Genomic DNA, 24,990 nt, shown 5'->3' on the forward strand with positions numbered 1-24,990 from the left:
TTCTCTTTGTCAGTAAGAACTCCATAGTTATTTTAAGGGGAGCTATCTTATCTCTAACTTTTGTTCTATACACCTGGAAAAAACTATTAGGGTTAGATTTCGAATCCCTAGCAATTTTAATTTCATAGTCCCGTTTAGCTTTCTTATCCCCTTTTTTACGTCCCTCTTAATATCAATATACTGATTCATAAGAAGACCCTCACCTCTTTTGATACGCCTATAAATGCCTTTCTTCTGCCCTAAAAGGTATTTGAGCCTATTATTCATCCATTTTGGGTCATTTCTATTCGATCTAATTTCTTTATACGGGATAAATGTTCTTTGAGCAGCATGTATTGCGTTTAGAAAACTGTCATATTGATAGCTCTCTTCGTTACCCCAGTCCACAGATGATAAGTGTAATCTGCTAAGCGAAAATCTGGGACTGTTACTGAGTTAATCCCTACTATCATACTTCCAATCAATGCTAAAGGTAATTGATTTGTGATCACTTGAGCCGAGTTCCTCTGTAATTTCTAAATTATTAACAAAGGTTTCCTTGTTTGCCAGAACTAAATCAAGCAGGTTATTTCCCCTTGTAGGTTCTATCACAAACTGCTTCAAAAAACAATCCTGAACTACTTCTAAGAAATCGTTAGATTCTAAATTCCCAGTCAAGAAATTCCAATTACTACGTTATCGTGCCTTGTGGCCTTAACAATTTCCTCCCATAGTAGTCTCCCTTGGTCCCTATCTAAGTTTGGGGGACGGTATATCACACCTTAAATCAATTTTTCATGCCGCTCTGAAAATTCTATCCAAAGAGAGACTGTATGTATTATTTTAGATTTTATACCCGTTTTCATGCAACAGTTCAAGCGATCTCAGACATACAATGCCACCCCACCCCCCTTCCCGATTCTTCTGTCTACTTGGAACAATTTAAAATCCTGTATGTGACATTCAGCAGGCATGTCCCGATTTTTCGTATTGAACCACGTCTCAGCTAAAGCAAATACATCAATGTTACCTGCACTAGCAACTAATCTCAACTCGTCCATTTTATCCCTAGCACTACGACTATTTGTGTAATATATATTTAAGGACCCTCCTTTCTTTTTACCCTTTCTGCTCCTTTCTGTTCTTGCACTATACCTATTACTGTCCTCGTTACTATTAAGATTTATAGTTTCAAAGCCTAAATCCATGTTCTCACACTCTTTATTTTCCATTTCTAAACCCATACCTCTAACTAGTCCTAGTTTAAAGTCCTAACAACACCCTCAACTGAGCTAGCAAGAAAACCCACACCTGCCTTGGATAAGTGAACCCCATCCCTGGCATACACATCATTTCGGCCATAGAAGTGGTCCCAGTTGTCGATGAATGGTACTGCATTATCCTTACAGTGTTTGTCCAGCCAACAATTAATACCAATTGCTCTGGACAACCATTCACTTCCAACACCCCTTCTAGGCAAAATGCCACATATAACAGGGCGCCCCCTCTCCTTCCTAATTATATCTATTGCTGTCCTGTACCTTCTTACTAAATCCTCACTTCTACGCTTGCCTACATCATTGCCTCCAGCACTGAGGCAGATAATAGGATTGACCCCATTACCGTTCATGATGTTGTCAAGCTGGCTAACAATATCCTCCATCCCAGCTCCAGGAAAGCAAACCCTCTGTCTCCTACTCCTGTCCTTCAAGCAGAAGGCCCTGTCCACGTACCTATCCTGGCTATCCCCAATAACAACAATGTTTTTACCTTCCTTGGTGTCGTTCGTCATAACGTTCCCAGTAGTCGACTCACATTCGTCGGGTAGCACGGAGAATGCATTAGATGTTTCCACAGCAGTTTCCACAGCAGTCTCTTTCTTCTTCATCGTTTCTACATTTCCATTCGTCTTCTTGATCATCAACTTCGTTCCATGCTGTCCAGTCACTGTCCAGGTTTCCCTCTTGACCTGAGGACTCACAACAGGACTACTACAAATCCTCTTGTTTCCCTCAGTCAATAGCCATATCTCTATCTTCGCTATCCTCAATTCCTCCTTAAGCTGCTGGTAAAGTTGCTTGATATAGGGCATCTTGGTTCAGTCCACAGAGAGCACACAAGACACGTCTTCACAGAGTTAAGTACAGGTCACCACTGCTTTCAAATGAGCTGTTGTAGGTAACAGCTATTAGCTTGTCAATAAAGTTAAGAATCCTTAACCTGTAAATAGCTTGCCAATAAAGCTAGGTATCCTTAACCTAACTTAAGAAAAGATAGAGAGAGGGGGAGGGGGAGAGAGGGGGGAGGGGGAGAGAGAGGGGGGAGGGGGAGAAAGAGAGAGAGAATTACATTTGCACGTACGCAGGCAGGTTAAAGCAACTCACAGTAAAGTTCCTGGGGATGTAGCCAGTACTGCAGGGGTGTCTGGTGTTGTTGAGGAAGAAGACTGTGTCGCTCTCCAGCTCCCGGAACAGGTCCTCCTCGTACTCCGTCAACGTCATCCTTGGTAAAGAAATATGAGGGGTGAAGTTTGGTACTTGTCGATTTGTCGCCTAGTTGTAATTAACGGGGTTGAGCTCTAGCTCATAGTCTTTGCCTTTTGTAAATGTTCCAGGAGCGAGTTACCAGAACCTCTACGATCAAGCCTTAGCAGTAACTCAGAGTGTTCCTGGTAAATAATGTGCAGGCGTCAGTGTTACGAGAGGTAGCGAACCTTCATAATGTAGTTTTTTTTTCATTATTTCAGACAAGTTTTACTTAAAGCTTTACTTAAACGCATTCTGACTTTCATTACATACTTGTTCACTGTTAAATCTACACAGAGTGTCTAAAATCATCCTTTCTTATGAGACTGAAACTTATGACTAAGTTTACGTCCCACTTTGACCATTAAATGGAAACTAGTTTATTGCATTATCCTTGCAGTGAGACCAACATAAATGTGATGGACGCTTACTGCTCTGATGATTGATAAGACACTTACTAACAGATTTCAAATTACAGTCAAGTAAATATAATATCTGACTGGTGAGACATTCTCAGTCCTCATACTGATCACCCTTCCCAGTACCAACCTCTGAACCTGGGAGGGCTCACAATGAGTCACTCTTCCCAGTACCACCCACTGACCCTGGGAGGGCTCACTTTGAGTCAATCTTCCCAGTATCACCCATTGAATCTTGGAGGGCTCACTTTGAGTCAATCTTCCCAGTACCAAATATTGACCCTGGGAGGGCTCACTTTGAGTCACTCTTCCCAGTACCACTCACTGACACTGGGAGGGCTCACAGTGAGTCACTCTTCCCAGTATCATCCACTAACCCTGTGAGGGCTCACTTTCAGTCACTCTTTCGAGTACCACCCACTGACACTGGGAGGGCTCACAGTGAGTAACTCTTCCCAGTACCATCCACTAACCCTGGGAGGGCTCAGTTTGAGTCACTCTTCCATGTACCACCCACTGACACTGGGAGGGCTCAGTTTGAGTCACTCTTCCCAGTACCACCCACTGAGCCTGGGAGGGCTCAATTTGAGTCACTCTTCCCAGTACAACGTACTGACCCAGGGAGGGCTCACTTTGAGTCACTCTTCCCAGTACCACCCACTGACACCGGTAGGGCTCACTTTGAGTCACTCTTCCCAGTACCACCCACTGACCTTGGGAGGGCTCACTTTGAATCACTCTTCCCAGAATCACCCACTGAACCTGGGAGGGTTCACTTTGAGTCACTCTACCAGATACTACCCACTGACCCTGGGAGGGCTCAGTTTGAATCACTCTTTCCAGTACCACCCACTGACCCTGGGAGGGCTCACTTTGAGTCACTCTTCCCAGTACCACCTACTGATGCTGGGAGGGCTCACTTTGAATCACTCCTCCCGGTACCACTCACTGACACTGGGAGAGCTCACTTTGAATCACTCCTCGCAGTACCACCCAATGACATTGGGAGGGCTCACTTTGATTCACTCATCCCAGTACCCCCCATTTACCCTGGGAGGGTTCAATTTGAGTCACTTTTCCAAGTACCACCTACTGACACTGGGAGGGCTCAGTGTGAGTCACTCTTCCCAGTACCACCCACTGAGTCTGGGAGGGCTTAATTTGAGTCACTCAAATTCAAATTCAAATTCAAAGTTTATTCTCTATAAGGATTACAATGCTGAGTTTACAGAATTTGGTTATTGTGTGGTTTACATGTAGTAAAATAAGGATTACAGAGTGTACCACTAGAACACCTAGCATGGCTAGGCATTTCGGGCAGACTTAGTTTAAATCTTAATTTTAAAATATTACAAATTATGAGGTAAGTTGGTATTATGGCTAAGTGACTAAATACTAGTTTGTGAGTTTAACAATGTGAATGCTTTTGTTTTGGCACAGTACATAGTTTCAGTATTGGAGTATCACTGGATTCATTATTTTAAGATTGAGATTAATATTTCTGTTTATGGTCAAATGGGTGAGTGAGTGTAAGTGTGAACCACCAGGTGGTATTCGTGTAGTTAGTTGACGGGGTGTATCAGGGAGATAAGATGTTTTCTAATGGTAGTTTTGAAGGTGATGAATGTGTCTGCAGTTCTAGAGTTCTCAGGTAGGGTGTTCCAGATTTTAGGTCCTTTGACATACATTGAATTTTTGTGAAGGTTTAGTCGGACACGGGGATTGTCGTGGAGATGTTTGTGTCTGGTGTTATGCCTGTGGGTTCTGTCACAACTATCAAGAAAGCGTTTTAGGTCAAGGTTGATATTGGAGTTTAAGGTCCTGTAGATGTAGATTGCACAGTAGTAAGTGTGGATGTACTGAACAGGGAGTAAGTTTAGATCTCTGAAGAGTGGGGGGGGGGGTGTTGCCAGGGATGGGATTTAGTGATTATTCTTACTGCAGCTTTTTGTTGGGTTATTATTGGCTTTAGGTGTGTTGCTGCAGTTGATCCCCAAGCACAAATAGCATAGGTGAGGTATGGATAAATAAGTGAGTGGTATAGTGTGAGAAGGGCATTTTGCGGCACATAGTATCGTATCTTGGAGAGGATCCCAACCGTTTTGGATTCTTTTTTGGTTATGTGTTGGATATGGGTGCTGAAATTCAGATTGTTGTCAAGGTATAGGCCTAGGAATTTCCCCTCATTATGTCTGGTAATTAGAGTGTTGTCGATCTTAATGTTAATTTGTGCATCTCCTGCTCTGCTACCAAACATAATATAGTAGGTTTTGTCAGTGTTAAGCGTAAGTTTATTGGCTGTCGTCCAAGTCGATATTTTGATCAGCTCCTCGTTAACAATGGTGTTGAGGGTGGCAAGATTAGGGTGAGAGATGACATAAGTCGTGTCGTCAGCAAAGAGAATGGGTTTCAGGTGTTGGGATACATTTGGAAGATCATTGATGTATATGAGGAAGAGCAGGGGACCAAGGACACTTCCCTACGGAACTCCAGTATCAAGTGGCCGTGTTGTTGATGCTGTGTCTTTAATGGTGACATACTGATACCTATTAGTAAGGTAAGATTTGAAATAAGCAAGCGCATGGCCTCTTATACCGTAATGGTCAAGTTTGTGGAGATGTCGTGGTCTACTGTGTCAAAAGCTTTTCTTAGGTCAATAAAAATTCCTAGCGGATATTCCTTATTTTCCAATGCTGTGTAAAGCAGATCTAGCATTTTTATGATTGCATCATTAGTGCTTTTATTTTTCCTGAATCCAAATTGGCAGGGGTTGAGTATGTTTTGTGTCGTTATAAATGAATATAGTCTCCTGTGCACGAGTTTCTCAAAAATTTTGGCTAGCAATGGTAAGTTTGATATTGGCCTATAGTTGTTTAAGTCTGTAGGGTCACCACCTTTATGTATTGGTGTAACCCTTGCCATCTTGAGTAGTTTCGGGAAGGTGCTAGTTTCTAGTGACTTGTTAAAAAGTAATGAAATAGCATGCGAAAGGACATGGGCCGCTCGCTTGTACAGTAATGGTGGGACATGAGACAGATTCCCTGAGTTATTTTTAAGTGACTTTATAATCTCGGTGACTTCCGTGGGCTCAGTTGGTGCAAGATAGAAGGAATTTGGGAAATTCCCATCTAGGTAGTCCCCGGCATGGGCATTGGTATGTGGGATTTTATTGGCGAGATTAGATCCTATGGTTGAGAAGAAGTCGTTTATCTTGTTAGCTGTGTCATTGGGATGTAGTGGTGTTTCATTAGGTTTAGTTAGGACAATATTCTTGGTTTTTTTCAATTTGTGGGTCCCTAGAATCTGAGAGAGTGTTTTCCAGGTCTTTTTTATATCTCCTCTAGTGTTTGTGAATCTACTGGAGTAGTATAGTTGTTTGGCTTTTTTTATTACTTTGGTGAGAACTGATGAATAGTGTTTAAGAATATCCTAGTGTATTAAGCCCTGTCTATATTGCTTTTCATATTGGTGTTTCTTGTCAATGGATTTCAGAATGGTGCTGGTTAGCCATGGGCAACCAAGCCGTTTGTTTGTGATCTGTTTCGTTTTTATAGGACAATGTTTGTTGTATAGTCTAAGTAATTTGTTAAGAAAAATGTCTGTCCAGTCATCAATACCATTGGCCTTGGAGAATTCTGTAGGCCAGTCAACAGTCTCTAGGTCAGCTGTGAACTTCCTTATTGAGGCCTCATCATGGAGTCTAAATGAGACTTTGTTGTATTCAAGTGGTGGTTTACTAATGTTTGTTAAGAGGAAGGTAGGGTAGTGATCTGTAGTGCTATCTGTGATTATCCCTGATTTAAGGGGGGCTAGTACATTGGTCCATATGTGGTCTATTATGGTTGCACTTGTCTCAGTGAGCCTGGTTGGTTTAGTTATTGTTGGTATGAGAAGTGTGTTGTTCATATTGTTGATGAAATCAGTTACAGGCTGATCATCTAGTATGCCAAGGTTGATGTTGAAGTCTCCAGCTAAGAGAAGGTGGTGCTTATTCATTTGTCTGTTTGTTATTACTGACTTTAATTTCTCACTGAAATTTGGGATGTTTGTGTGAGGTATCCGGTAAATGGCACCGATTGTTATAGGTGTCTTAAGGTTTTTTACAGTAAAATTAGCAAAAATGTATTCCCCATATTCATCACTAAAGCAAGTGGTGCTAATACAAGATAATTGGTTAGAGTAATAGATTGCAATACCACCCCCAACTTGGTTTGGTCTGCAGTTGTGAATTGCTGTGTATCCTGGTAGAGGGTAGATATCTATTGTGTCCTGCTTAAGCCAGGTCTCAGTAAGAATAATGCAGAAGGGTGTCTTTAGTGATTCAAGGAGTGCCAGGAGGTCATCATAGTGTTTGCTTAAGGACCTGATGTTGTAGTTAAGTACTGATAGACTTTTAGCATTGTTTAGGACAGTGCTGGCTTGTGTTGCTGTGTAATAAAGGCAGTTACTTTCCAATAGGTTTTGATTGGGTGTCAGATTATGGAGGTTTAGATCAGGGTCGACGTGATCATTCATCTTCTAGGTTTAAATTATGGTTATTTATATCCTGAGTTGTGTGTTGAGTTCTAGTACTGATATCTGTAGTGGTGAGTCACTCTTTCCAGTACCACCCACTGACACTAAGAGGGCTCACTATGAGCCACTCTTCCCAGTACCACCCGCTGACCCAGGGAGGGCTCACTTTGAGTCACTCTTCCCAGTACCACCCACTGGCCTTGGGAGGGCTCACTGCAAGTCACTCTTCCCAGTACAACTCATTGACACTGGGAGGGTTCACTTTGAGTCATTCTTCCCAGTACCACCCACTGAACCTGGGAGAGCTCACTTTGAGTCACTCTTCTCAGGACCACACACTGTCACTGGGAGGGCTCACTTTGAGTCACTATTCCCAGTACCACCCACTGTCCCTGGGAAGTCTCACTGTGAATCACTCTTTCCAGAACGACTCACTAACACTTAGAAGGCTCACTTTGAGTCACTCTTCCCAGTTCCACCCACTGACAATGGGAGGGCTCATTTTAAGTCACTCTTTCCAGTACCACCCACTGAACCTGGGAGGGCTCAATTTGAGTCACTCTTCCTAGTGCCACCAACTGACACTGGGAGGGCTCACTTTGAATCACTCTTCCCAGAATAACCGACTGAACCTTGGAGGGCTTAATTTGAGTCACTCTTCCCAGTACCACGCACTGACACTGGGAGGGCTCACTTCGAGTCACGCTTCCCAGTACCACCCACTGACACTTGGAGGCCTCACTTTGAATCACTCTTCCTAGAAACACCCATTGAACCTGGGAGGGCTCACTTTGAGTCACACTTCCCAGTAGCACCAACTGACCCTGGGAGGGCTCACTTTGAATCACACTTCCCAGTACAACCAACTGAACCTGGGAGGGCTCACTTTGAGCCACTCTTCACAGTACCACTCACTGATCCTGTGAGGGGTCACTTTGAATCACTCTTCCCAGAATCACCCAATTAACCTGGGAGGGCTCACAAAGAGTCACTCTTCCCAGTACCACCCACTGACAATGGGAGGGCTCACAGTGAGTCACTCTTCCCAGTATCATCCACTAACCCTGGGAGGGCTCACTTTGATTCACTCTTCCCAGAATAACCCAATGAACATAGGATGGCTTACTTTGAGTCACTCTTCCCAGTACCACCCACTGACACTGGGAGGGCTCACTTTGAGTCACGCTTCCCAGTACTACCCACTGACCGTGGGATTGCTCACTTTGAGTCACTCTTCCCAGTACCACCCACTGACACTGGGAGGGCTCACTTTGAGTCACGCTTCCCAGTACTACCCACTGACCGTGGGATTGCTCACTTTGAGTCACTCTTCCCAGTACCACCCACTGACCCTAGGAGGGCTCACTTTGAGTCACTCTTCCCAGTACTACCCACAGACCATGGGAGGGCTCACTTTGAGTCACTCTTCCCAGTACCACTCACTGACCCTGGGAGGGTTCACTTTGCATCACTCTTCCCAGTACCACCCATTGACCCTAGGAGGTTTCGCTTTGAATCACTCTTCCCAGTACCACCCACTGACACTGGGAGGGCTCACTTTGATTCACCTTTCCCAGTACCATCCACTGAGCCTAGGAGGGCTCACTTTGAGTCACTTTTACCAGTACCACCCACTGAATCTGGGAGGGCTCACTTTGAATCACTCTTCCCAGAATAACCCACTGAACTTGGGAGGGCTCACTTTGAGTCACTCTTCCCAGTACCACCCACTGACCCTGGGAGGGCTCACTTTGAGTCACTTTTCCCAGAATCACCCACTGAACCTGGGAGGGCTCACTTTGAGCCACTTTTCCCAGAATCACCCACTGAACCTGGAAGGGTTCACTTTGAGCCACTTTTCCCAGAATCACCCACTGAACCTGGGAGGGCTCACTTTGAATCACTCTTCCCAGTACCACCCACTGACTTTTGGAGGGCTCACTTTGAGTTTAGTTTCAGCAGTGTAAGTTCCGCATAATAGCATCCGTTCAATTTTCCGCTTAATATCACTCTTCCCAGTACCACCCACTGACTTTTGGAGGGCTCACTTTGAGTTTAGTTTCAGCAGTGTAAGTTCCGCATAATAGCATCCGTTCAATTTTCCGCTTAATAATTTTATTTACGCTCACCTATTCTCACATGTTATTTTTCTGGTTTTCTCTCATTCGAGAAAAATATTTGTAATTTATATAGACATAATCAATATATCATCGCGTATCAGCTGCAAGAATCAATTGATGTTGCGTCTTGTGTACAGCTGCTTCATTATGCTTTGTACTTAAAACGTTCCTCTGTGTAAAAGATATATCTATTTTCTGAACCGGTGACCGTCATGACTTGTAAAGAAAAATGTGTCTACAAGGAGCTGTAATGGGCAAAGTTAGCTGGCATGTGCACTGACGAGGCGCCGTTGATGATGGGTAATCGTTTTGGGTTTCGAAAATTCGTGAAATAGGTCGCTTTTCTCATGCCCCACTTACCCGCTGCATACATTATCGACATGATTTGGTTGTTAAGGCACTCCCTTTGTTCTGATCAGCGACCCGCTACCAAGGGGAGGCGAGAGAGGTCTAAACATTCCGCGGAAACGTTTTAGTCCTTCCCTGGGAATTTCTAGAAAAAAACACAAATATACATTGAAGTTAACATACAAATAACCCCCACTTTGAGGAGGAAAAGTATTGACGACGTTTCGATCTAATTTAGACCACTGACAAATCACGCCGAAGCGGTAGTGGAAATGAAGGTAGACGTAGCAGTAGTACAGTAGCAGTGGTGATAGTGATAGTAGTAGTAGTAGTAGTAGTAGTAGTAGTAGTAGTAGAGAGTAGTAGTAGTAGTAGTAGTAGTAGTAGTGGCAGTAGTAGTAGTAGTGGCAGTAGTAGTAGTAGTAGTAATAGTAGTAGTGCTGAAAGTGGAAGTAGTAACAGTAGTGGTTGAAGTAGCAGCAGCATAAGTGGAAAGCTAAAGTAAAAATATGACAGTGTCTTAGTAATGAGAAAAAAACAGTATCAACAGCAGCAGTAGTAATAATAGTTGCATTAATAGTTGTAGTTGCAGTAGTAGTTTGATGCATTAAAACAAGAGAACACCGGAGCACTGCAGGAGAGCCACTGACTCACGGGTAAAGAACAAAAACCTTGAGGGACGAAACACCCCAGAACAAAACTAACCAAGCAGAAGACAGGACAGGAAATGAAAATACAGAAAAGGTGAAGAAGTAAGGAGAGGAGGAGGCAAGATCAGATCATGTTGCGAGTGTTCTGAAGTTTAGAGCATTTGATAACATAAAGGGCAAGGCAGGCGTCAACAAAAATGGAATCAGGAACATGATGCATGTTAAGAATGTTATATATAAGAGATGCTTCAAGAACATGGCGTCTGTGAAGGATAGAAAAAAGGTAGACACTTTTGGCAGAGGACCAGAAAAAAAGAACATTATTAATGTCAGGAGACTGTGGAAATATAGGGAAGGCTAAGAACAGTAGATTTCACTGGAGAAGGGAGTCTGGGAGAGGAGAGAGTCCATTTAGCAGGACAGTAGGCAGAATTTATGAAATCGGGAGGATAGCCAAGGCGAAACAACGAACTGCGAAGAGTGGATATTTCAGAGTCGAGAAACTGAGGGTCACAGATGCGGAAGGTACAGAGAAAGAGAGAAACAAGAAAACTTTTGTTGACAGATGAAGCATGGTAAAAAGAGTAGTGGATGTACATGACACTGTGACATCGGCTTGTGATAAATGGAAAGGATAAACCTGTCGTCAAGCAATGGTCTTGAGCATCAAGGAAAGGAAGCGAAGACTTACATTCAGATTCAAACTTGATGGAAGGAGCAGGATTGTCAGAAGCATCGGTAAATTGTTGTAAGAAACTTGAGTCACGCGACGATAAAACGAAGACATCATTTACATAGCAAAACCAAAGTTTTGGAAATAAAATTTACTCTTAAAGAAAAAAAAAAGAGTTGTAGTCCACACAAAGGCGAATAAAATCAAGAAAAACATCAATAGATATAGGGATACGAAGTAGCTCTTCACTAAGAAAATGGAGATCATCATCGAGAGGGACTCAACATCAAGTTTGATGATGTCTTGAGAGTAACGAAGGTGACCAGGAGAAACAGTCCTACCCCCCCCCCCCCAAATAAAAAGGGAGTGGGAATTTTGGCCAGCCAGGAGGTAAACGAGTAAGAGACAATTTCTAGAGAAATTGTTGGGACGTAGAGGGACGGCAGTTTTATGAGTATTAGGAAGACCAAAGAAATTAGGTAGAGGGTGGCAGATAACACTAAAATGTTGAATAAGATGAAAGTCAAGAGGACAGAGATTGTGATGAATGGTTTGAAAAACCGACAAGTTGAAGATTGAGACACTTATGCAGCATATGGGAATCTTTATTCAGGAAACGTTTCGCCACACAGTGGCTTCATCAGTCCAATACAAAGAGGAAGGCGTAAGGAGAGGAGGAGTATGAGGTAATCAGTCCCTCAGCCTGGAGTCGATGTGTTCAGTCCATCAATCTTGTAGAATGTACAGCATAGGGCCGTAGACGTGGCTTATATACTGTAGTGAGGTGACTTGAAGCAGACGGAGGCGGGATAAGATAAGATAAGATAAGATTTCGTTCGGATTTTTAACCCCGGAGGGTTAGCCACCCAGGATAACCCAAGAAAGTCAGTGCGTCATCGAGGACTGTCTAACTTATTTCCATTGGGGTCCTTAATCTTGTCCCCCAGGATGCGACCCACACCAGTCGACTAACACCCAGGTACCTATTTGCTGCTAGGTGAACAGGACAACAGGTGTAAGGAAACGTGTCGGAATTTCCACCCGCCGGGAATCGAACCCGGGCCCTCCGTGTGTGAAGCGGGAGCTTTAGCCACCAGGCCACCGGGCCACCTTAGTGGTACCATCCACTAGTCGAAGTAGTGGATGGTAGATCCCATGATGCTGCAGTGTCTGACAGTTGTCAGACACTGCAGCATCATGGGATCTTCTTACAAAGAATTCTTCAACGCTTGTTCAACCTTTGGACAAAGACCTACTTCGACTAGTGGATGGTACCACTATGATCCCGCCTCCGTCTGCTTCAGGACAGAGATTAGAGAGAGCACGAGTTATTGGGTAGAAGCTCTCTTGATACAATCAAGAGGGTTGGAGACGAGAAGAGTATAGATGCGTGAGTCAGAGAGCAAGAGTTCAGCTTTACCGAAGTATTCCTCGCGATCAAGTCCGACGGAACTGTTGTCATTACTTTCCGCCTTCTAAGTGTAGGTTATTTTTGTATTGTTTTAGCCACAGTATTGTGACTTTTTATTCTTTCAGCTTCTCTGATATTCTTCCTTTTAAAATCCTTTTAAAATACTGATGCTGCTCTTACCGCGTACAAGCGTCGTAAAATCCAGCTTCACTTTTGACCTGACAGTCTTGTTGAGCAAATATTGCCCCTTTCCTTTTCTCATTCACTTACATTCATCACCTTGGGTACTCTTTCTTGATCATGCCCGCCTCTTACTTCAACAATTAATACTTTCAACTGAATCTCAAGTTGATGATACCTTCTTCACCCTCCGTCAACATCAACGGGCTTTCTTTTCCTTTCTCTCACATGATCTTTGTAACCTCACAACCAATGCTTTTGACACTACTAATACTATCTCTGCTACTGCTATTGCTACTACTATTACTACTTCTAGTACTGCTATTACTACTACTACTGCTTCTGGTATTGCTACTGCTCCTACTACTACTACTACAACTCCTGCTACTACTACTACTACTGCTACTACTACTAATATTACTACTAATGCTACTACTGCTGCTGCTGCTGCTACTACTACTGCTGCTGTTACTACTACTGCTGCTGCTACTACTACTGCTGCTGCTACTACTACTGCTACTATCATTACTGCTGCTGCTACTGCTTCTACTACTACTACTAATAATAATACTAATACTGCTGCAGCTACTACTACTACTGCAATCATTACTACTATCACCACTATTCCCACTAATATCACGTCCTCCGTCTTACCCCGTCCCCTCTCGTATATAGTCTGGTCTTCTTTCCTCGTTGGCCGCCAGAGAGCGTCCTCAGCTACTCAAGCGTTCAGGCCTGCGGCCCGAGAGCCGGGAATGGCTCAAATGAAGCAAAGTTTTTAAGATTTAAGAGCCTCATACCAGTGTCCCGTAGCTCGATCAGGTGTCCGGTAGCTCGATTGCTAGTGCACTCAGCTCACACACTGAGGTCCGGGATTCGAATCTCCTCCGGTAGGGCTGAAAAACATTAGGGACGTGTTCCCATAAGACACCTGTTGTCCCTGTCCTTGTTCACCCATCAATTTAAAATGGGTACCTGGGTGTTAGTCGACTGGTGTGGATCGCATCCTGGGACACAACTGATCTAATTTGCCCGAAATGCTCACCATAACAAAGGGATTTCTATATAGTAGTATGCCACTGATGTCAGCTAGACCTGTATACCATGTTCATGTACTTGTAGTAAATAAAGATATTAAGAACACCGGCCCTTGGATACCAAAGACTTGGCCCTGGCTCTTACTCTAGTATCTCTGCTACTCCCCGCGAGCTCTGTGTGAGTAGGGAAGGTAGCAGACGAGTTTGTTAACATAAGAACATAAGAACGAAGGAACACTGCAGAAGGCCTACTGGCCCATGCAAGGCAGGTCCAAGTCTCCTACCGGCTTAAGCCAATGCACCCAACCTAGTCAGGTCAGGTCACATTGACTTAAGGGAGGAACACGGCAACCGACCTGGTAGCACAAGCTATCAGGTCTAACTCACACCCACCCACATCTACTCATGTATTTATCCAACCTATTTTTAAAGCTACACAACGTTCTGGCCTCTATAACGGTATTTGGGAGTTTGTTCCACTCATCCACAACTCTATTACCAAACCAGTACTTTCCTATATCCTTCCTGAATCTGAATTTTTCCAACTTAAAACCATTGCTGCGAGTCCTGTCTAGGCTAGATATTTTCAGCACACTATTTACATCCCCTTTATTTATTCCTGTCTTCCATTTATACACCTCAATCATATCCCCCCTAATTCTACGTCTTTCTAGAGAGTGCAGATTCAGGGCCCTTAGTCTATCCTCATAGGGAAGGTTTCTGATACATGGGATCAACTTTGTCATCCTCCTTTGTACATTTTCCAGAGAATTTATATCCATTCTGTAATACGGTGACCAAAACTGTGCAGCATAATCTAAATGAGGCCTAACCAAGGATGTATAGAGTTGAAGAACAACCTGAGGACTCCTATTATTTATGCTTCTTGATATGAAGCCAAGGATTCTATTAGCTTTATTGCGAACACTTATGCACTGTTGTCTTGGTTTCAGATTACTGCTAACCAGAACTCCTAAATCTTTTTCGCAATCCGTAATATTAAGATCTACATTATTTAGTTTATATGTGGCATGGTTATTGTCCTGTCCAACATTTAGAACTTTGCATTTGTCTATATTAAACTGCATCTGCCACTTCTCCGACCACTGCATCAGTCTATTCAAATCTTCCTGGAGTGCTCGAATGTCCTCGTCAGAATGAATTCGACGGCCTATTTTGGTGTCATCGGCAAACTTGCCGATGTCGCTCTTTATGCCCTCATCTATGTCGTTTATGTAGATTGTGACGCTTCCCCACTCTGATTTCTCCCCATTTATGCAAACTCTCTGCTGCCTATTTGTCAACCATGCCTCTATCCAGGAAAAAATTTCTCCTCCTATTCCATGTGCTTTAATTTTCCTCAATAGTCTCTGATGTGGGACCCTGTCAAAAGCCTTACTGAAGTCCATATACACAATATCATATTCATTACCATGATCTACCTCCTCAAATACCTTAGTGAAAAAATTTAATAAATTCGTAAGGCAGGAACGCCCCTTTGTAAAACCATGCTGAGATTCGTTGATTAATTTATGCTTTTCAAGGTGGCTACGAACTGCCTCGGCAATTATTGATTCCATAAATTTTCCCACTATGGAGGTTAGGCTTATTGGTCTATAGTTCGAAGCTAAGGACCTGTCACCTGTTTTGAAAATAGGTATCACATTTGCCATTTTCCACTTATCTGGCACCATGCCAGTTTGTAGTGATATGTTGAAAAGATTAGCCAAAGGTGTGCTAAGCTCCTCTTTACATTCCTTTAGAACCCTTGCATACAGTTCATCAGGGCCTGGGGATTTGTTAGGTTTTAATTTATCTATTTGCCTAAGGACCATGTCACTTGTGACCCTAATAGTGCACAGTTTATTATCGTCCTGTTCTACATAATTTATCATTACTGGAATATCGCTGGTATCCTCCTGTGTAAAAACTGAGAGGAAGTATGTGTTAAAAATTCTACACATTTCCTTATCACTGTCAGTGAGCTGACCCGAGGAACTTTTGAGTGGGCCTATCTTGTCCCTGATCTTACTTCTGTATACCTGAAAGAATCCTTTTGGGTTAGTCTTCGATTCTCTTGCAACTTTAACCTCATAATCTCTTTTTGCTTTTCTAATTCCCTTTTTTATTTCTCTCTTTAACTGAATATATCGATTTCTCAATTGCCCCTCTCCTCTTTTGATTTGCCTATACAGTGGACCCCCGCATAACGATGGCATCGCATAGCGATTTTTCCGCATAACGATTACTTTTATCGCAAAATTTTTGCCCCGCATACCGATTAAAAACCCGCATACCGATTTTCGTCCGAGACGCGTCCAATGTGCCCTCACATGTGCCGGCCGTCCCATTGTTTACCAGCCAGCCTCCGCGGTAACATCCAAGCATACACTCGGAATATTTCGTATTATTACAGTGTTTTCGGTGCTGTTTGTGGAAAATAAGTGACCATGGGCCCCAAGAAAGCTTCTAGTGCCAACCCTGTGGTAAAAAGGGTGGGAATTAGTATGGAAATTAAGAAAGATTTTGAAGGGTTTGGGGCTAACCCTGAGAAGCCTATGCCAGTTGTGGAATCCATTGTGCCTACTTCAAAGATTAAGGAAATGTGTGCAGAGTGGGTTGAACTGCAAACCTTTATAGATGAAAATCACCCTGACACAGCTGTTGCAAGCCGTGCTTGTGACTATTTCAATGACAATGTTATGGCCCATTTTAGGAAAGTCTTGAAGGAACGGGAGGTACAGAGCTCTATGGACAGATTTGTTGTGTGACAGAGGTCCAGTGACTCTCAAGCTGGTCCTAGTGGCATTAAAAGAAGAAGGGAAGTAACCCCAGAAAAGGACTTGCTACCTCAAGTCCTAATGGAAGGGGATTCCCCTTCTAAACAGTAAGAAGATAATGCTCTCCCCTCCTCCCATCCCATCAATCATCACCAGATCTTCAATAAAAGTAAGTGTCATGTAATTGTGCATGCCTTTTTCAGTTTGTGTGTATTAAAATTAACATTTCATGTGGTAAAAAAAATTTTTTTTCATACTTTTGGGCGTCTTGCACGGATTAATTTTATTTCCATTATTTCTTATGGGGAAAATTCATTCGCATAACGATTATTTCGCATAACGATGAGCCCTCTTGCACGGATTAAAATCGTTAACCGGGGGTCCACTGTATATGCCTCTCTTTTGACCAATCAGATATTTTAATCTATTGTTCATCCATTTAGGATCATTTTTGTTTGATCTGATTTCCCTATTTGGAACATAATTTGACTGAGCAGCTAGAACTATGCCCTGGAAAGCATCATATCGGCAACCATCACCACCTACCTGACCCTTAGTCAGGTCATTCCAGTTCAGCCCACCTAAGTAATTTTTCAGTCCTATGAAATCAGCCAAGCGAAAGTCAGGGACGGAGACTTGATTGCCATTATTAGGGGAATTCCATGATATATTAAAACTGAGTGATTTGTGATCACTTTCCCCAAGCTCATCATTAACCTCAAGATTATTAATTAGTGTTTCCCTACTGGCAAGAACCAAGTCAAGGAGGTTATTTCCCCTAGTTGGCTCTGTCACAAACTGTTTTAAAAAACAATCCTGGATCGTATCAAGAAAGTCACCTGACTCTAAATTTCCTGTCAAATTGCTCCAGTCAATCTGTCTATAGTTGAAATCTCCCATTAGCACAACATTTTCGTATGTAGATGCCTTACGAATTTCGTCCCATAGAAGTTTACTGCACTCCCTATCAAGATTTGGGGCCCTGTAAATCACACCCAAAATTAGTTTTTCTCGGCCCTCGAGAAGCTGTAACCAAACAGATTCAGTGGCTGACGCTTCTAATTTAATATCTTGTCTAACACAACAATTTAAATTGTCTCTGACATACATCGCTACTCCACCACCTTTCCTGTTGACCCTGTCAGTGTGGAATAATTTATAGCCTTGTATGTGACATTCAGAGGGCATCTCTCTATTTTTCAGATTAAGCCAGGTCTCTGTTATAGCAATAATATCTATGTTTCCTGCACTTGCAATTAATCTTAGCTCATCTATCTTATTTCTTACACTCCTGCTATTAGTATAGTAAACCTTAAGGGAGCTAGTCCCTTGCTGCCCTCTGCTGTCCCCCTTTGTTTGCTGACCTGATCTATTGTCTTTATTTATAACTTCATGCTGAATGCCTTTTATACATTTACTGTTTCCAACCCAAGTGTTGCAACCTGCTTGTTTCCCACACACACCCATACCTCTATCTTCCATCAGTTTAAAATCATAGGCATTTCACCAATGGCCTTCTCAATCGAGTCTGCAAGTGCTACCACCCCAGCCCCAGAGAGATGTACCCCATCCCTTGCATACATATCATGTTTGCCATAAAAGTTGTTCCAGTTGTCAATGAATGGGATTGCAAGTTCCTTGCAGTATCTGTCTAGCCAGCAATTTACACCAATTGCCCTAGACAACCATTCATTTCCTACTCCCCTTCTAGGCAAGATGCTACATATGATTGGGATCCCTCCCTTAGACTTAATGAAATCTATAGCTGACCTGTACTTATCTAGCAGCTCTTCTCTCCTACCCTTCCCAATATCATTTCCACCAGCACTGAGACAGATAATGGGCTTGTTCCCATTACCTGACGTGATATTATCCAGCCTGTTGACAATGTCCCCAACACCAGCTCCAGGGAAGCACACTCTGTCTCTCATCTTCTTATTCCTATTACAAAAAGCACGGTCAATATATCTTACCTGAGAGTCACCAACCACAAGAATGCGCTTACCTCCATTAGCAGGGGCAGTAGTACCCTTACCTTCACTGGCCACTGAAGTACATTCATCCTGAAGAACAGAGAAGCGATTTCCTACCTTCAGATCTTCACTCTTAACTTTCCTTACTCTGATGCGCCTTCCATTACTGTGAACCACTCGCCACTTGTAGCAGGTGCTGGACTGCACCTCACTGCTGGTAGCCGTTGCTACCTCCCCAGCTACAGCCTCCTCACAGCGAGAGACAGACTGCACCTCACTGCTAGAAGCCTCATTCCCCACAACTCCAGCCACCTCACACTCTCTCCCAGACCCATTGAGGTGGACCTTCAGCCTCCTAATCTCCTCCTGGAGAAGCAAGACCTCCTCCTTCAACTCTCCAACCTCAATTTTTAAAACACTGCAGAAGCAAGCCATGCTTTGTAACCGTCCACACTAATCCCCAAAGCAGCTTAGGGTCTGTGACCTCACGTGACGACTGACCACTGAGTACTGACGACTGACCGCTGAGCATCAATGACGTAATGTCTTTAGCACCAATTCGGGCATTGGAGATAACTCACACAATCGTACACATAGGACTGACGACATCAGTTGTACCGACGACGTGCTGTACCCCAGCTACAGGGCGCCTACGTTGATTGTAGCTTTAAACACCATGTGTGCTCAAGGGAACTCGCTGTGCCGTGTCATAGGGCTGTCCCCGCAATTGGTCTGTAAATGGTACATTCCTTATAGAAACTTCGACTCTCCGTGGAAAACCAGTGACAGGTGACTATCTGGCAGAGACCCGTGTCAGGACTTCCTTCCTTACGAATATTACCAACAACCCTTCTCGTAAACTGTGCCTCTCCCCCAACGGGCTTAAGATGGGTCGCCATCTGAATAAGACCCGTGGTAGGGGCCACCCTCCTGCGAATCATCCATCATCATCATCACCACCTCTCGCTTAAGTGTTTCTTGTCAATGGTTCAAATTTTACAGAAATGTCGCCACTTTACTTCTTCTGAGTGGGAGTTATTTTTTAATTGTTCTAGTTACGGTAGTGTGATTTATTCTTCAGTGAGGTTAAATGTATACTTAAACTTCTAAATAAGAGAATTCGTGGCCAAAATAATAATGTTGTCAGATGCAGACTGGTGACGAAGACTGCGATAATTAGCCAAACTTTTCTTATCTATTTTTGTTTCATGAGCTTCGGTACACGTTCACTCTCAACACTAACACGTTCACTCTCAACACTAACATATATGGGGCTGTTGATGCTGTAAACCTTGAGTCAGGAAACGTTTTTGATGTGGCAGGTGTTGTGGCATCATGGAGAGAGGTTATTACTTGGGATGATTGTGGAGCAGAATAGTCGGTGGTGATGCCTGCCAATGTGACACTTTCCAGATCACTGTACAAGCAACATATATTCCAAATACAAATTAAACATAAATGACCCTAAATAGATGCAAAATAGACTAAAACACCTTTTGGGTAAAAAAAAGTGTTACGTTCTATTGTGTCGATGACGGCGACAAGCTAGGCTTCTAGACACCGTCGGTATCTAGAAGCCTCGCTCATCGATGTCACCAACACAATAGAACGTAACACTGGAAATCACAAAATTTCTAAAACATCAGCATACATGATAGTGAACCAGGCGGGGCACCACCTACCCAGCAATACAGGAGTCACATGATCTCATCGTCTACTCCTCCTCATCCCAATATATCATTCTTCAGGTCACCATGCCTCACTCTCCGCCTATGTATACTGTCTTTCAACCTTTGTATGTTAGAAGTGATCAAGGTCTCAGGACCAAAGCGTTTTTTAATAAATATGTCTTAGTGTTTAATTACGTGTTTTCCTAAACCAATTTCCTGAATGTGTCATGAGTTGAAGTTTAAATAGAAGAATAGCGGTGCAAATGCACAAGAATATTTTAACATCATTATTTCTATGCGAGTTAAATATTTTTAAATAACAATGGATCAAAATATTTTCTGCAGATTTTGAGAATAAAACATGACTTTCTTGTTCGTTTTTGATTTTCCCGTTTTTTTCACGTATGTCATTTAAAAGACAAAAAAAGTAATTTCTGATTTAATGGCCAGATTAAGTGGTAACAGACTCTAAATACTTAAGAACTATTGTTTCATACAGTAGCTAACAGGAAAACTGTCCCCAGGTTATACTTACCAGTGACTCAGTCCCCAAGGTTATACTTACCAGTGACTCAGTCCCCCAGGTTATACTTATCAGTGACCCAGTCCCGCAGGTTATACTTACCAGTGACCCAGTCCCCCAGGTTATACTTACCAGTGACCCAGTCCCCCAGGTTATACTTACCAGTGACTCAGTCCCGCAGGTTATACTTACCAGTGACTCAGTCCCCCAGGTTATACTTATCAGTGACCCAGTCCCACAGGTTATACTTACCAGTGACTCAGTCCCGCAGGTTATACTTATCAGTGACCCAGTCCCGCAGGTTATACTTACCAGTGACCCAGTCCCCCAGGTTATACTTACCAGTGACCTAGTCCCCCAGGTTATACTTACCAGTGACCCAGTCCCCCAGGTTATACTTACCAGTGACCCAGTCCCCCAGGTTATACTTACCAGTGACCCAGTCCCCCAGGTTATACTTACCAGTGACCCAGTCCCCCAGGTTATACTTACCAGTGACCCAGTCCCCCAGGTTATACTTATCAGTGACACAGTCCCCCAGGTTATACTTACCAGTGACCCAGTCCCCCAGGTTATACTTATCAGTGACCCAGTCCCCCAGGTTATACTTACCAGTGACCCAGTCCCCCAGGTTATACTTACCAGTGACCCAGTCCCCCAGGTTATACTTACCAGTGACCCAGTCCCCCAGGTTATACTTACCAGTGACCCAGTCCCCCAGGTTATACTTACCAGTGATCCAGTCCCCCAGGTTATACTTAACAGTGACCCAGTCCCCCAGGTTATACTTACCAGTGACCCAGTCCCCCAGGTTATACTTACCAGTGACCCAGTCCCACAGGTTATACTTACCAGTGACTCAGTCCCCCAGGTTATACTTACCAGTGACACAGTCCCCCAGGTTATACTTACCAGTGACCCAGTCCCCCAGGTTATACTTACCAGTGACCCAGTCCCCAGGTTATACTTATCAGTGACTCAGTCCCCCAGTTTATACTTAATAGTGACCCAGTCCCCCAGGTTATACTTACCAGTGACACAGTCCCCCAGGTTATACTTACCAGTGACCCAGTCCCACAGGTTATACTTACCAGTGACCCAGTCCCCCAGGTTATACTTACCAGTGACCCAGTCCCCCAGGTTATACTTACCAGTGACCCAGTCCCTCAGGTTATACTTACCAGTGACAGAGTCCCCCAGGTTATACTTACAAGTGACCCAGTCCCACAGGTTATACTTACCAGTGACCCAGTCCCCCAGGTTATACTTACCAGTGACCCAGTCCCCCCAGGTTATACTTACCAGTGACCCAGTCCCCCAGGTTATACTTACCAGTAACCCAGTCCCCCAGGTTATACTTATCAGTGACCCAGTCCCCCAGGTTATATTTACCAGTGACCCAGTCCCCCAGGTTATACTTACCAGTGACCCAGTCCCCCAGGTTATACTCACCAGTGACCCAGTCCCCAAGGTTATACTTACCAATGACACAGTCCCCCAGGTTATACTTACCAGTGACCCAGTCCCCCAGATTATACTTACCAGTGACCCAGTCCCCCAGGTTATACTTATCAGTGACCCAGTCCCCCAGGTTATACTTACCAGTGACCCAGTCCCCCAGGTTATACTTACCAGTGACACAGTCCCCCAGGTTATACTTACCAGTGACCCAGTCCCCCAGGTTATACTTACCAGTGACACAGTCCCCCAGGTTATACTTACCAGTGACCCAGTCCCACAGGTTATACTTACCAGTGACTCAGTCCCCCAGGTTATACTTACCAGTGACCCAGTCCCCCCAGGTTATACTTACCAGTGGCCCAGTCCCCCAGGTTATACTTACCAGTGACCCAGTCCCCCAGGTTAAACTTACCAGTGACCCAGTCCCCCAGGTTATACTTACCAGTGACCCAGTCCCCCAGGTTATACTTACCAGTGACCCAGTCCCCCAGGTTATACTTACCAGTGACCCAGTCCCCCAGGTTATACTTACCAGTGACCCAGTCCCCCAGGTTATACTTACCAGTGACCCAGTCCCCCAGGTTATACCTGACGGTGACCAAGTCCCCCAGGTTATACCTGACAGTGACCCAGTCCCCCAGGTAATACCTACCAGTGACCCAGTCCCCCAGGTTATACCTGACAGTGACCCAGTCCCCCAGGTCATACCTACCAATGACCCAGTCCCCCAGGTCATACCTACCAGAGACCCAGTCCCCCAGGTAATACCTACCAGTGACCCAGTCCCCCATGTCATACCAACCATTAACCCAGTCCCCCTGGTCAAACCTACCAGTGACCCAGTCCCCCAGGACATACCTACAATTGACCCAGTCCCCCAGGTCATACCTAAAAGTGACCCAGTCCTCAAGGTCATACCTGCCAGTGACCCAGTCCCCCAGGTCATACCTACCATTGACCCAGTCCCCCAAGTCATACATACCAGTGACCCAGTCCCCAGGTCACACCTACCCTTGACCCAGTCCCCCAGGTCATACCCACCAGTGACCCAGTCCCCCAGGTCATACCTACCAGCGACCCAGTCCCCCAGATCATACCTACCAGTGACCCAGTCCCCCAGGTCATACCTACCATTGACCCAGTCCCCCAGTCCCCCAGGTCATACCTACCAGTGACCCAGTCCCCCAGTCCCCCAGGTCATACCTACCAGTGACCCTGTTCCCCAGGTCATGCCTACAAGTGACCCAGTCCCCCAGGTCATACCTACCAGTGACCCAGTCCCCCAGGTCATACCTACCAGTGACTCAATCCTCAAGGTCATAACTGCCAGTGACCCAGTCCAAAGGTCATACCTACCAGTGACCAATTCCCCCAGGTCATATCTACCAGTGACCCAGTATTCCAGGTCATACCTACCAGTGACCCAGTCCCCCAGGTGATACCTACCAGTGACCCAGTCCCCCAGGTGATACCTACCAGTGACCCAGTCCTCAAGGTCATACCTGCCAGTGACCCAGTCCCCCAGGTCATGCCTACCAGTGACCCAGTCCCCCAGGTCATACCTACCAGTGATCCAGTCCCCCAGGTCATACCTACCAGTGACCCAGTCCCCCAGGTCATACTTGCCAGCGACCCAGTCCTCAAGGATATAACTGCCAGTGACCCAGTCCCCCAGGTCTTACCTATCAGTGACCCAGTCCCCCAGGTCATACCTACCAATGACCCAGTCCCCCAGGTCATACCTACCAGTGACCCAGTTCCCCAGGTCATACCTACCAGTGACCAATTCCCCCAGGTCATACCTACAAGTGACCCAGTCCTCAAGGCCATACCTGCCAGTGACCGAGTCACCCAGGTCATACCTACCAGTGACCCAGTCAACCAGGTTATACCTACCAGTGACCCAGTCCTCCAGGTCATACCTACCAGTGACCCAGTCCCCCAGGTTATACTTACCAGTGACCCAGTCCCCCAGGTTATACCTACCAGTGACCCAGTCACCCAGGTCATACCTACCAGTGATCCAGTCCCCAGGTTAAACCTACCAGTGACCCAGTCCTCAATGTCATACCTGCCAGTGACCCAGTCCTCAAGGTCATACCTACCATTGACCCAGTCCCCCAGGTCATACCAACCATTAACCCAGTCCCCCAGGTCAAACCTACCAGTGACCCAGTCCCCCAGGTCATACCTACTATTGACCCAGTCCCTAGGTCATACCTACAAGTGACCCAGTCCCCATGTCATACCTGCCAGTGACCCAGTACTCAAGTTCATACCTGCCAGTGACCCAGTCCCCCAGGTCATACCTACCATTGACCCAGTCCCCCAGGTCATATCTACCAGTGACCCAGTCCCCAGGTCATACCTACCCTTGACCGGTCCCCCAGATCATACCCACCAGTGGCCCACTCTCCCAGGTCATACCTACCAGTGACCCAGTCGTCCCCCAGGTCATACCTACCAGTGACCCTGTCCTCCAGTCCCCCAGGTCATACCTACCAGTGACCCAGTCCCCCAGTCCCCCAGGTCATACCTACCAGTGACCTTGTCCCCAGGTCATACCTACAAGTGACCCAGTCCCACAGGTCATACCTACCATTGACCCATTAACCCAGGTCATACCTACCAGTGACCCAGTCCCCCAGGTCATACCTACCAGCGACCCAGTCTTCAAGGTCATACCTACCAGTGACCCAGTCCCCCAGGTCATACCTACCAGTGAC

At 44.8% G+C, this 24,990-nt stretch overlaps 1 protein-coding gene across 1 annotated transcript in view; it reads right to left on the bottom strand.

Moving 5' to 3' along the window:
• Positions 1–24,990, bottom strand: part of LOC128688513 (protein O-linked-mannose beta-1,2-N-acetylglucosaminyltransferase 1-like) — a 215,449-nt gene that overhangs the window by 32,434 nt on the left and 158,025 nt on the right. The window contains exon 10 of the mRNA XM_053776356.2: positions 2,364–2,481. Coding sequence (XP_053632331.2) covers positions 2,364–2,481 — 118 coding nt within the window. The remainder of the gene's footprint in view (positions 1–2,363; positions 2,482–24,990) is intronic.

This window comes from Cherax quadricarinatus, chromosome 13, assembly GCF_038502225.1.
Source record: "Cherax quadricarinatus isolate ZL_2023a chromosome 13, ASM3850222v1, whole genome shotgun sequence".
Lineage (NCBI taxonomy): Eukaryota > Metazoa > Arthropoda > Malacostraca > Decapoda > Parastacidae > Cherax > Cherax quadricarinatus.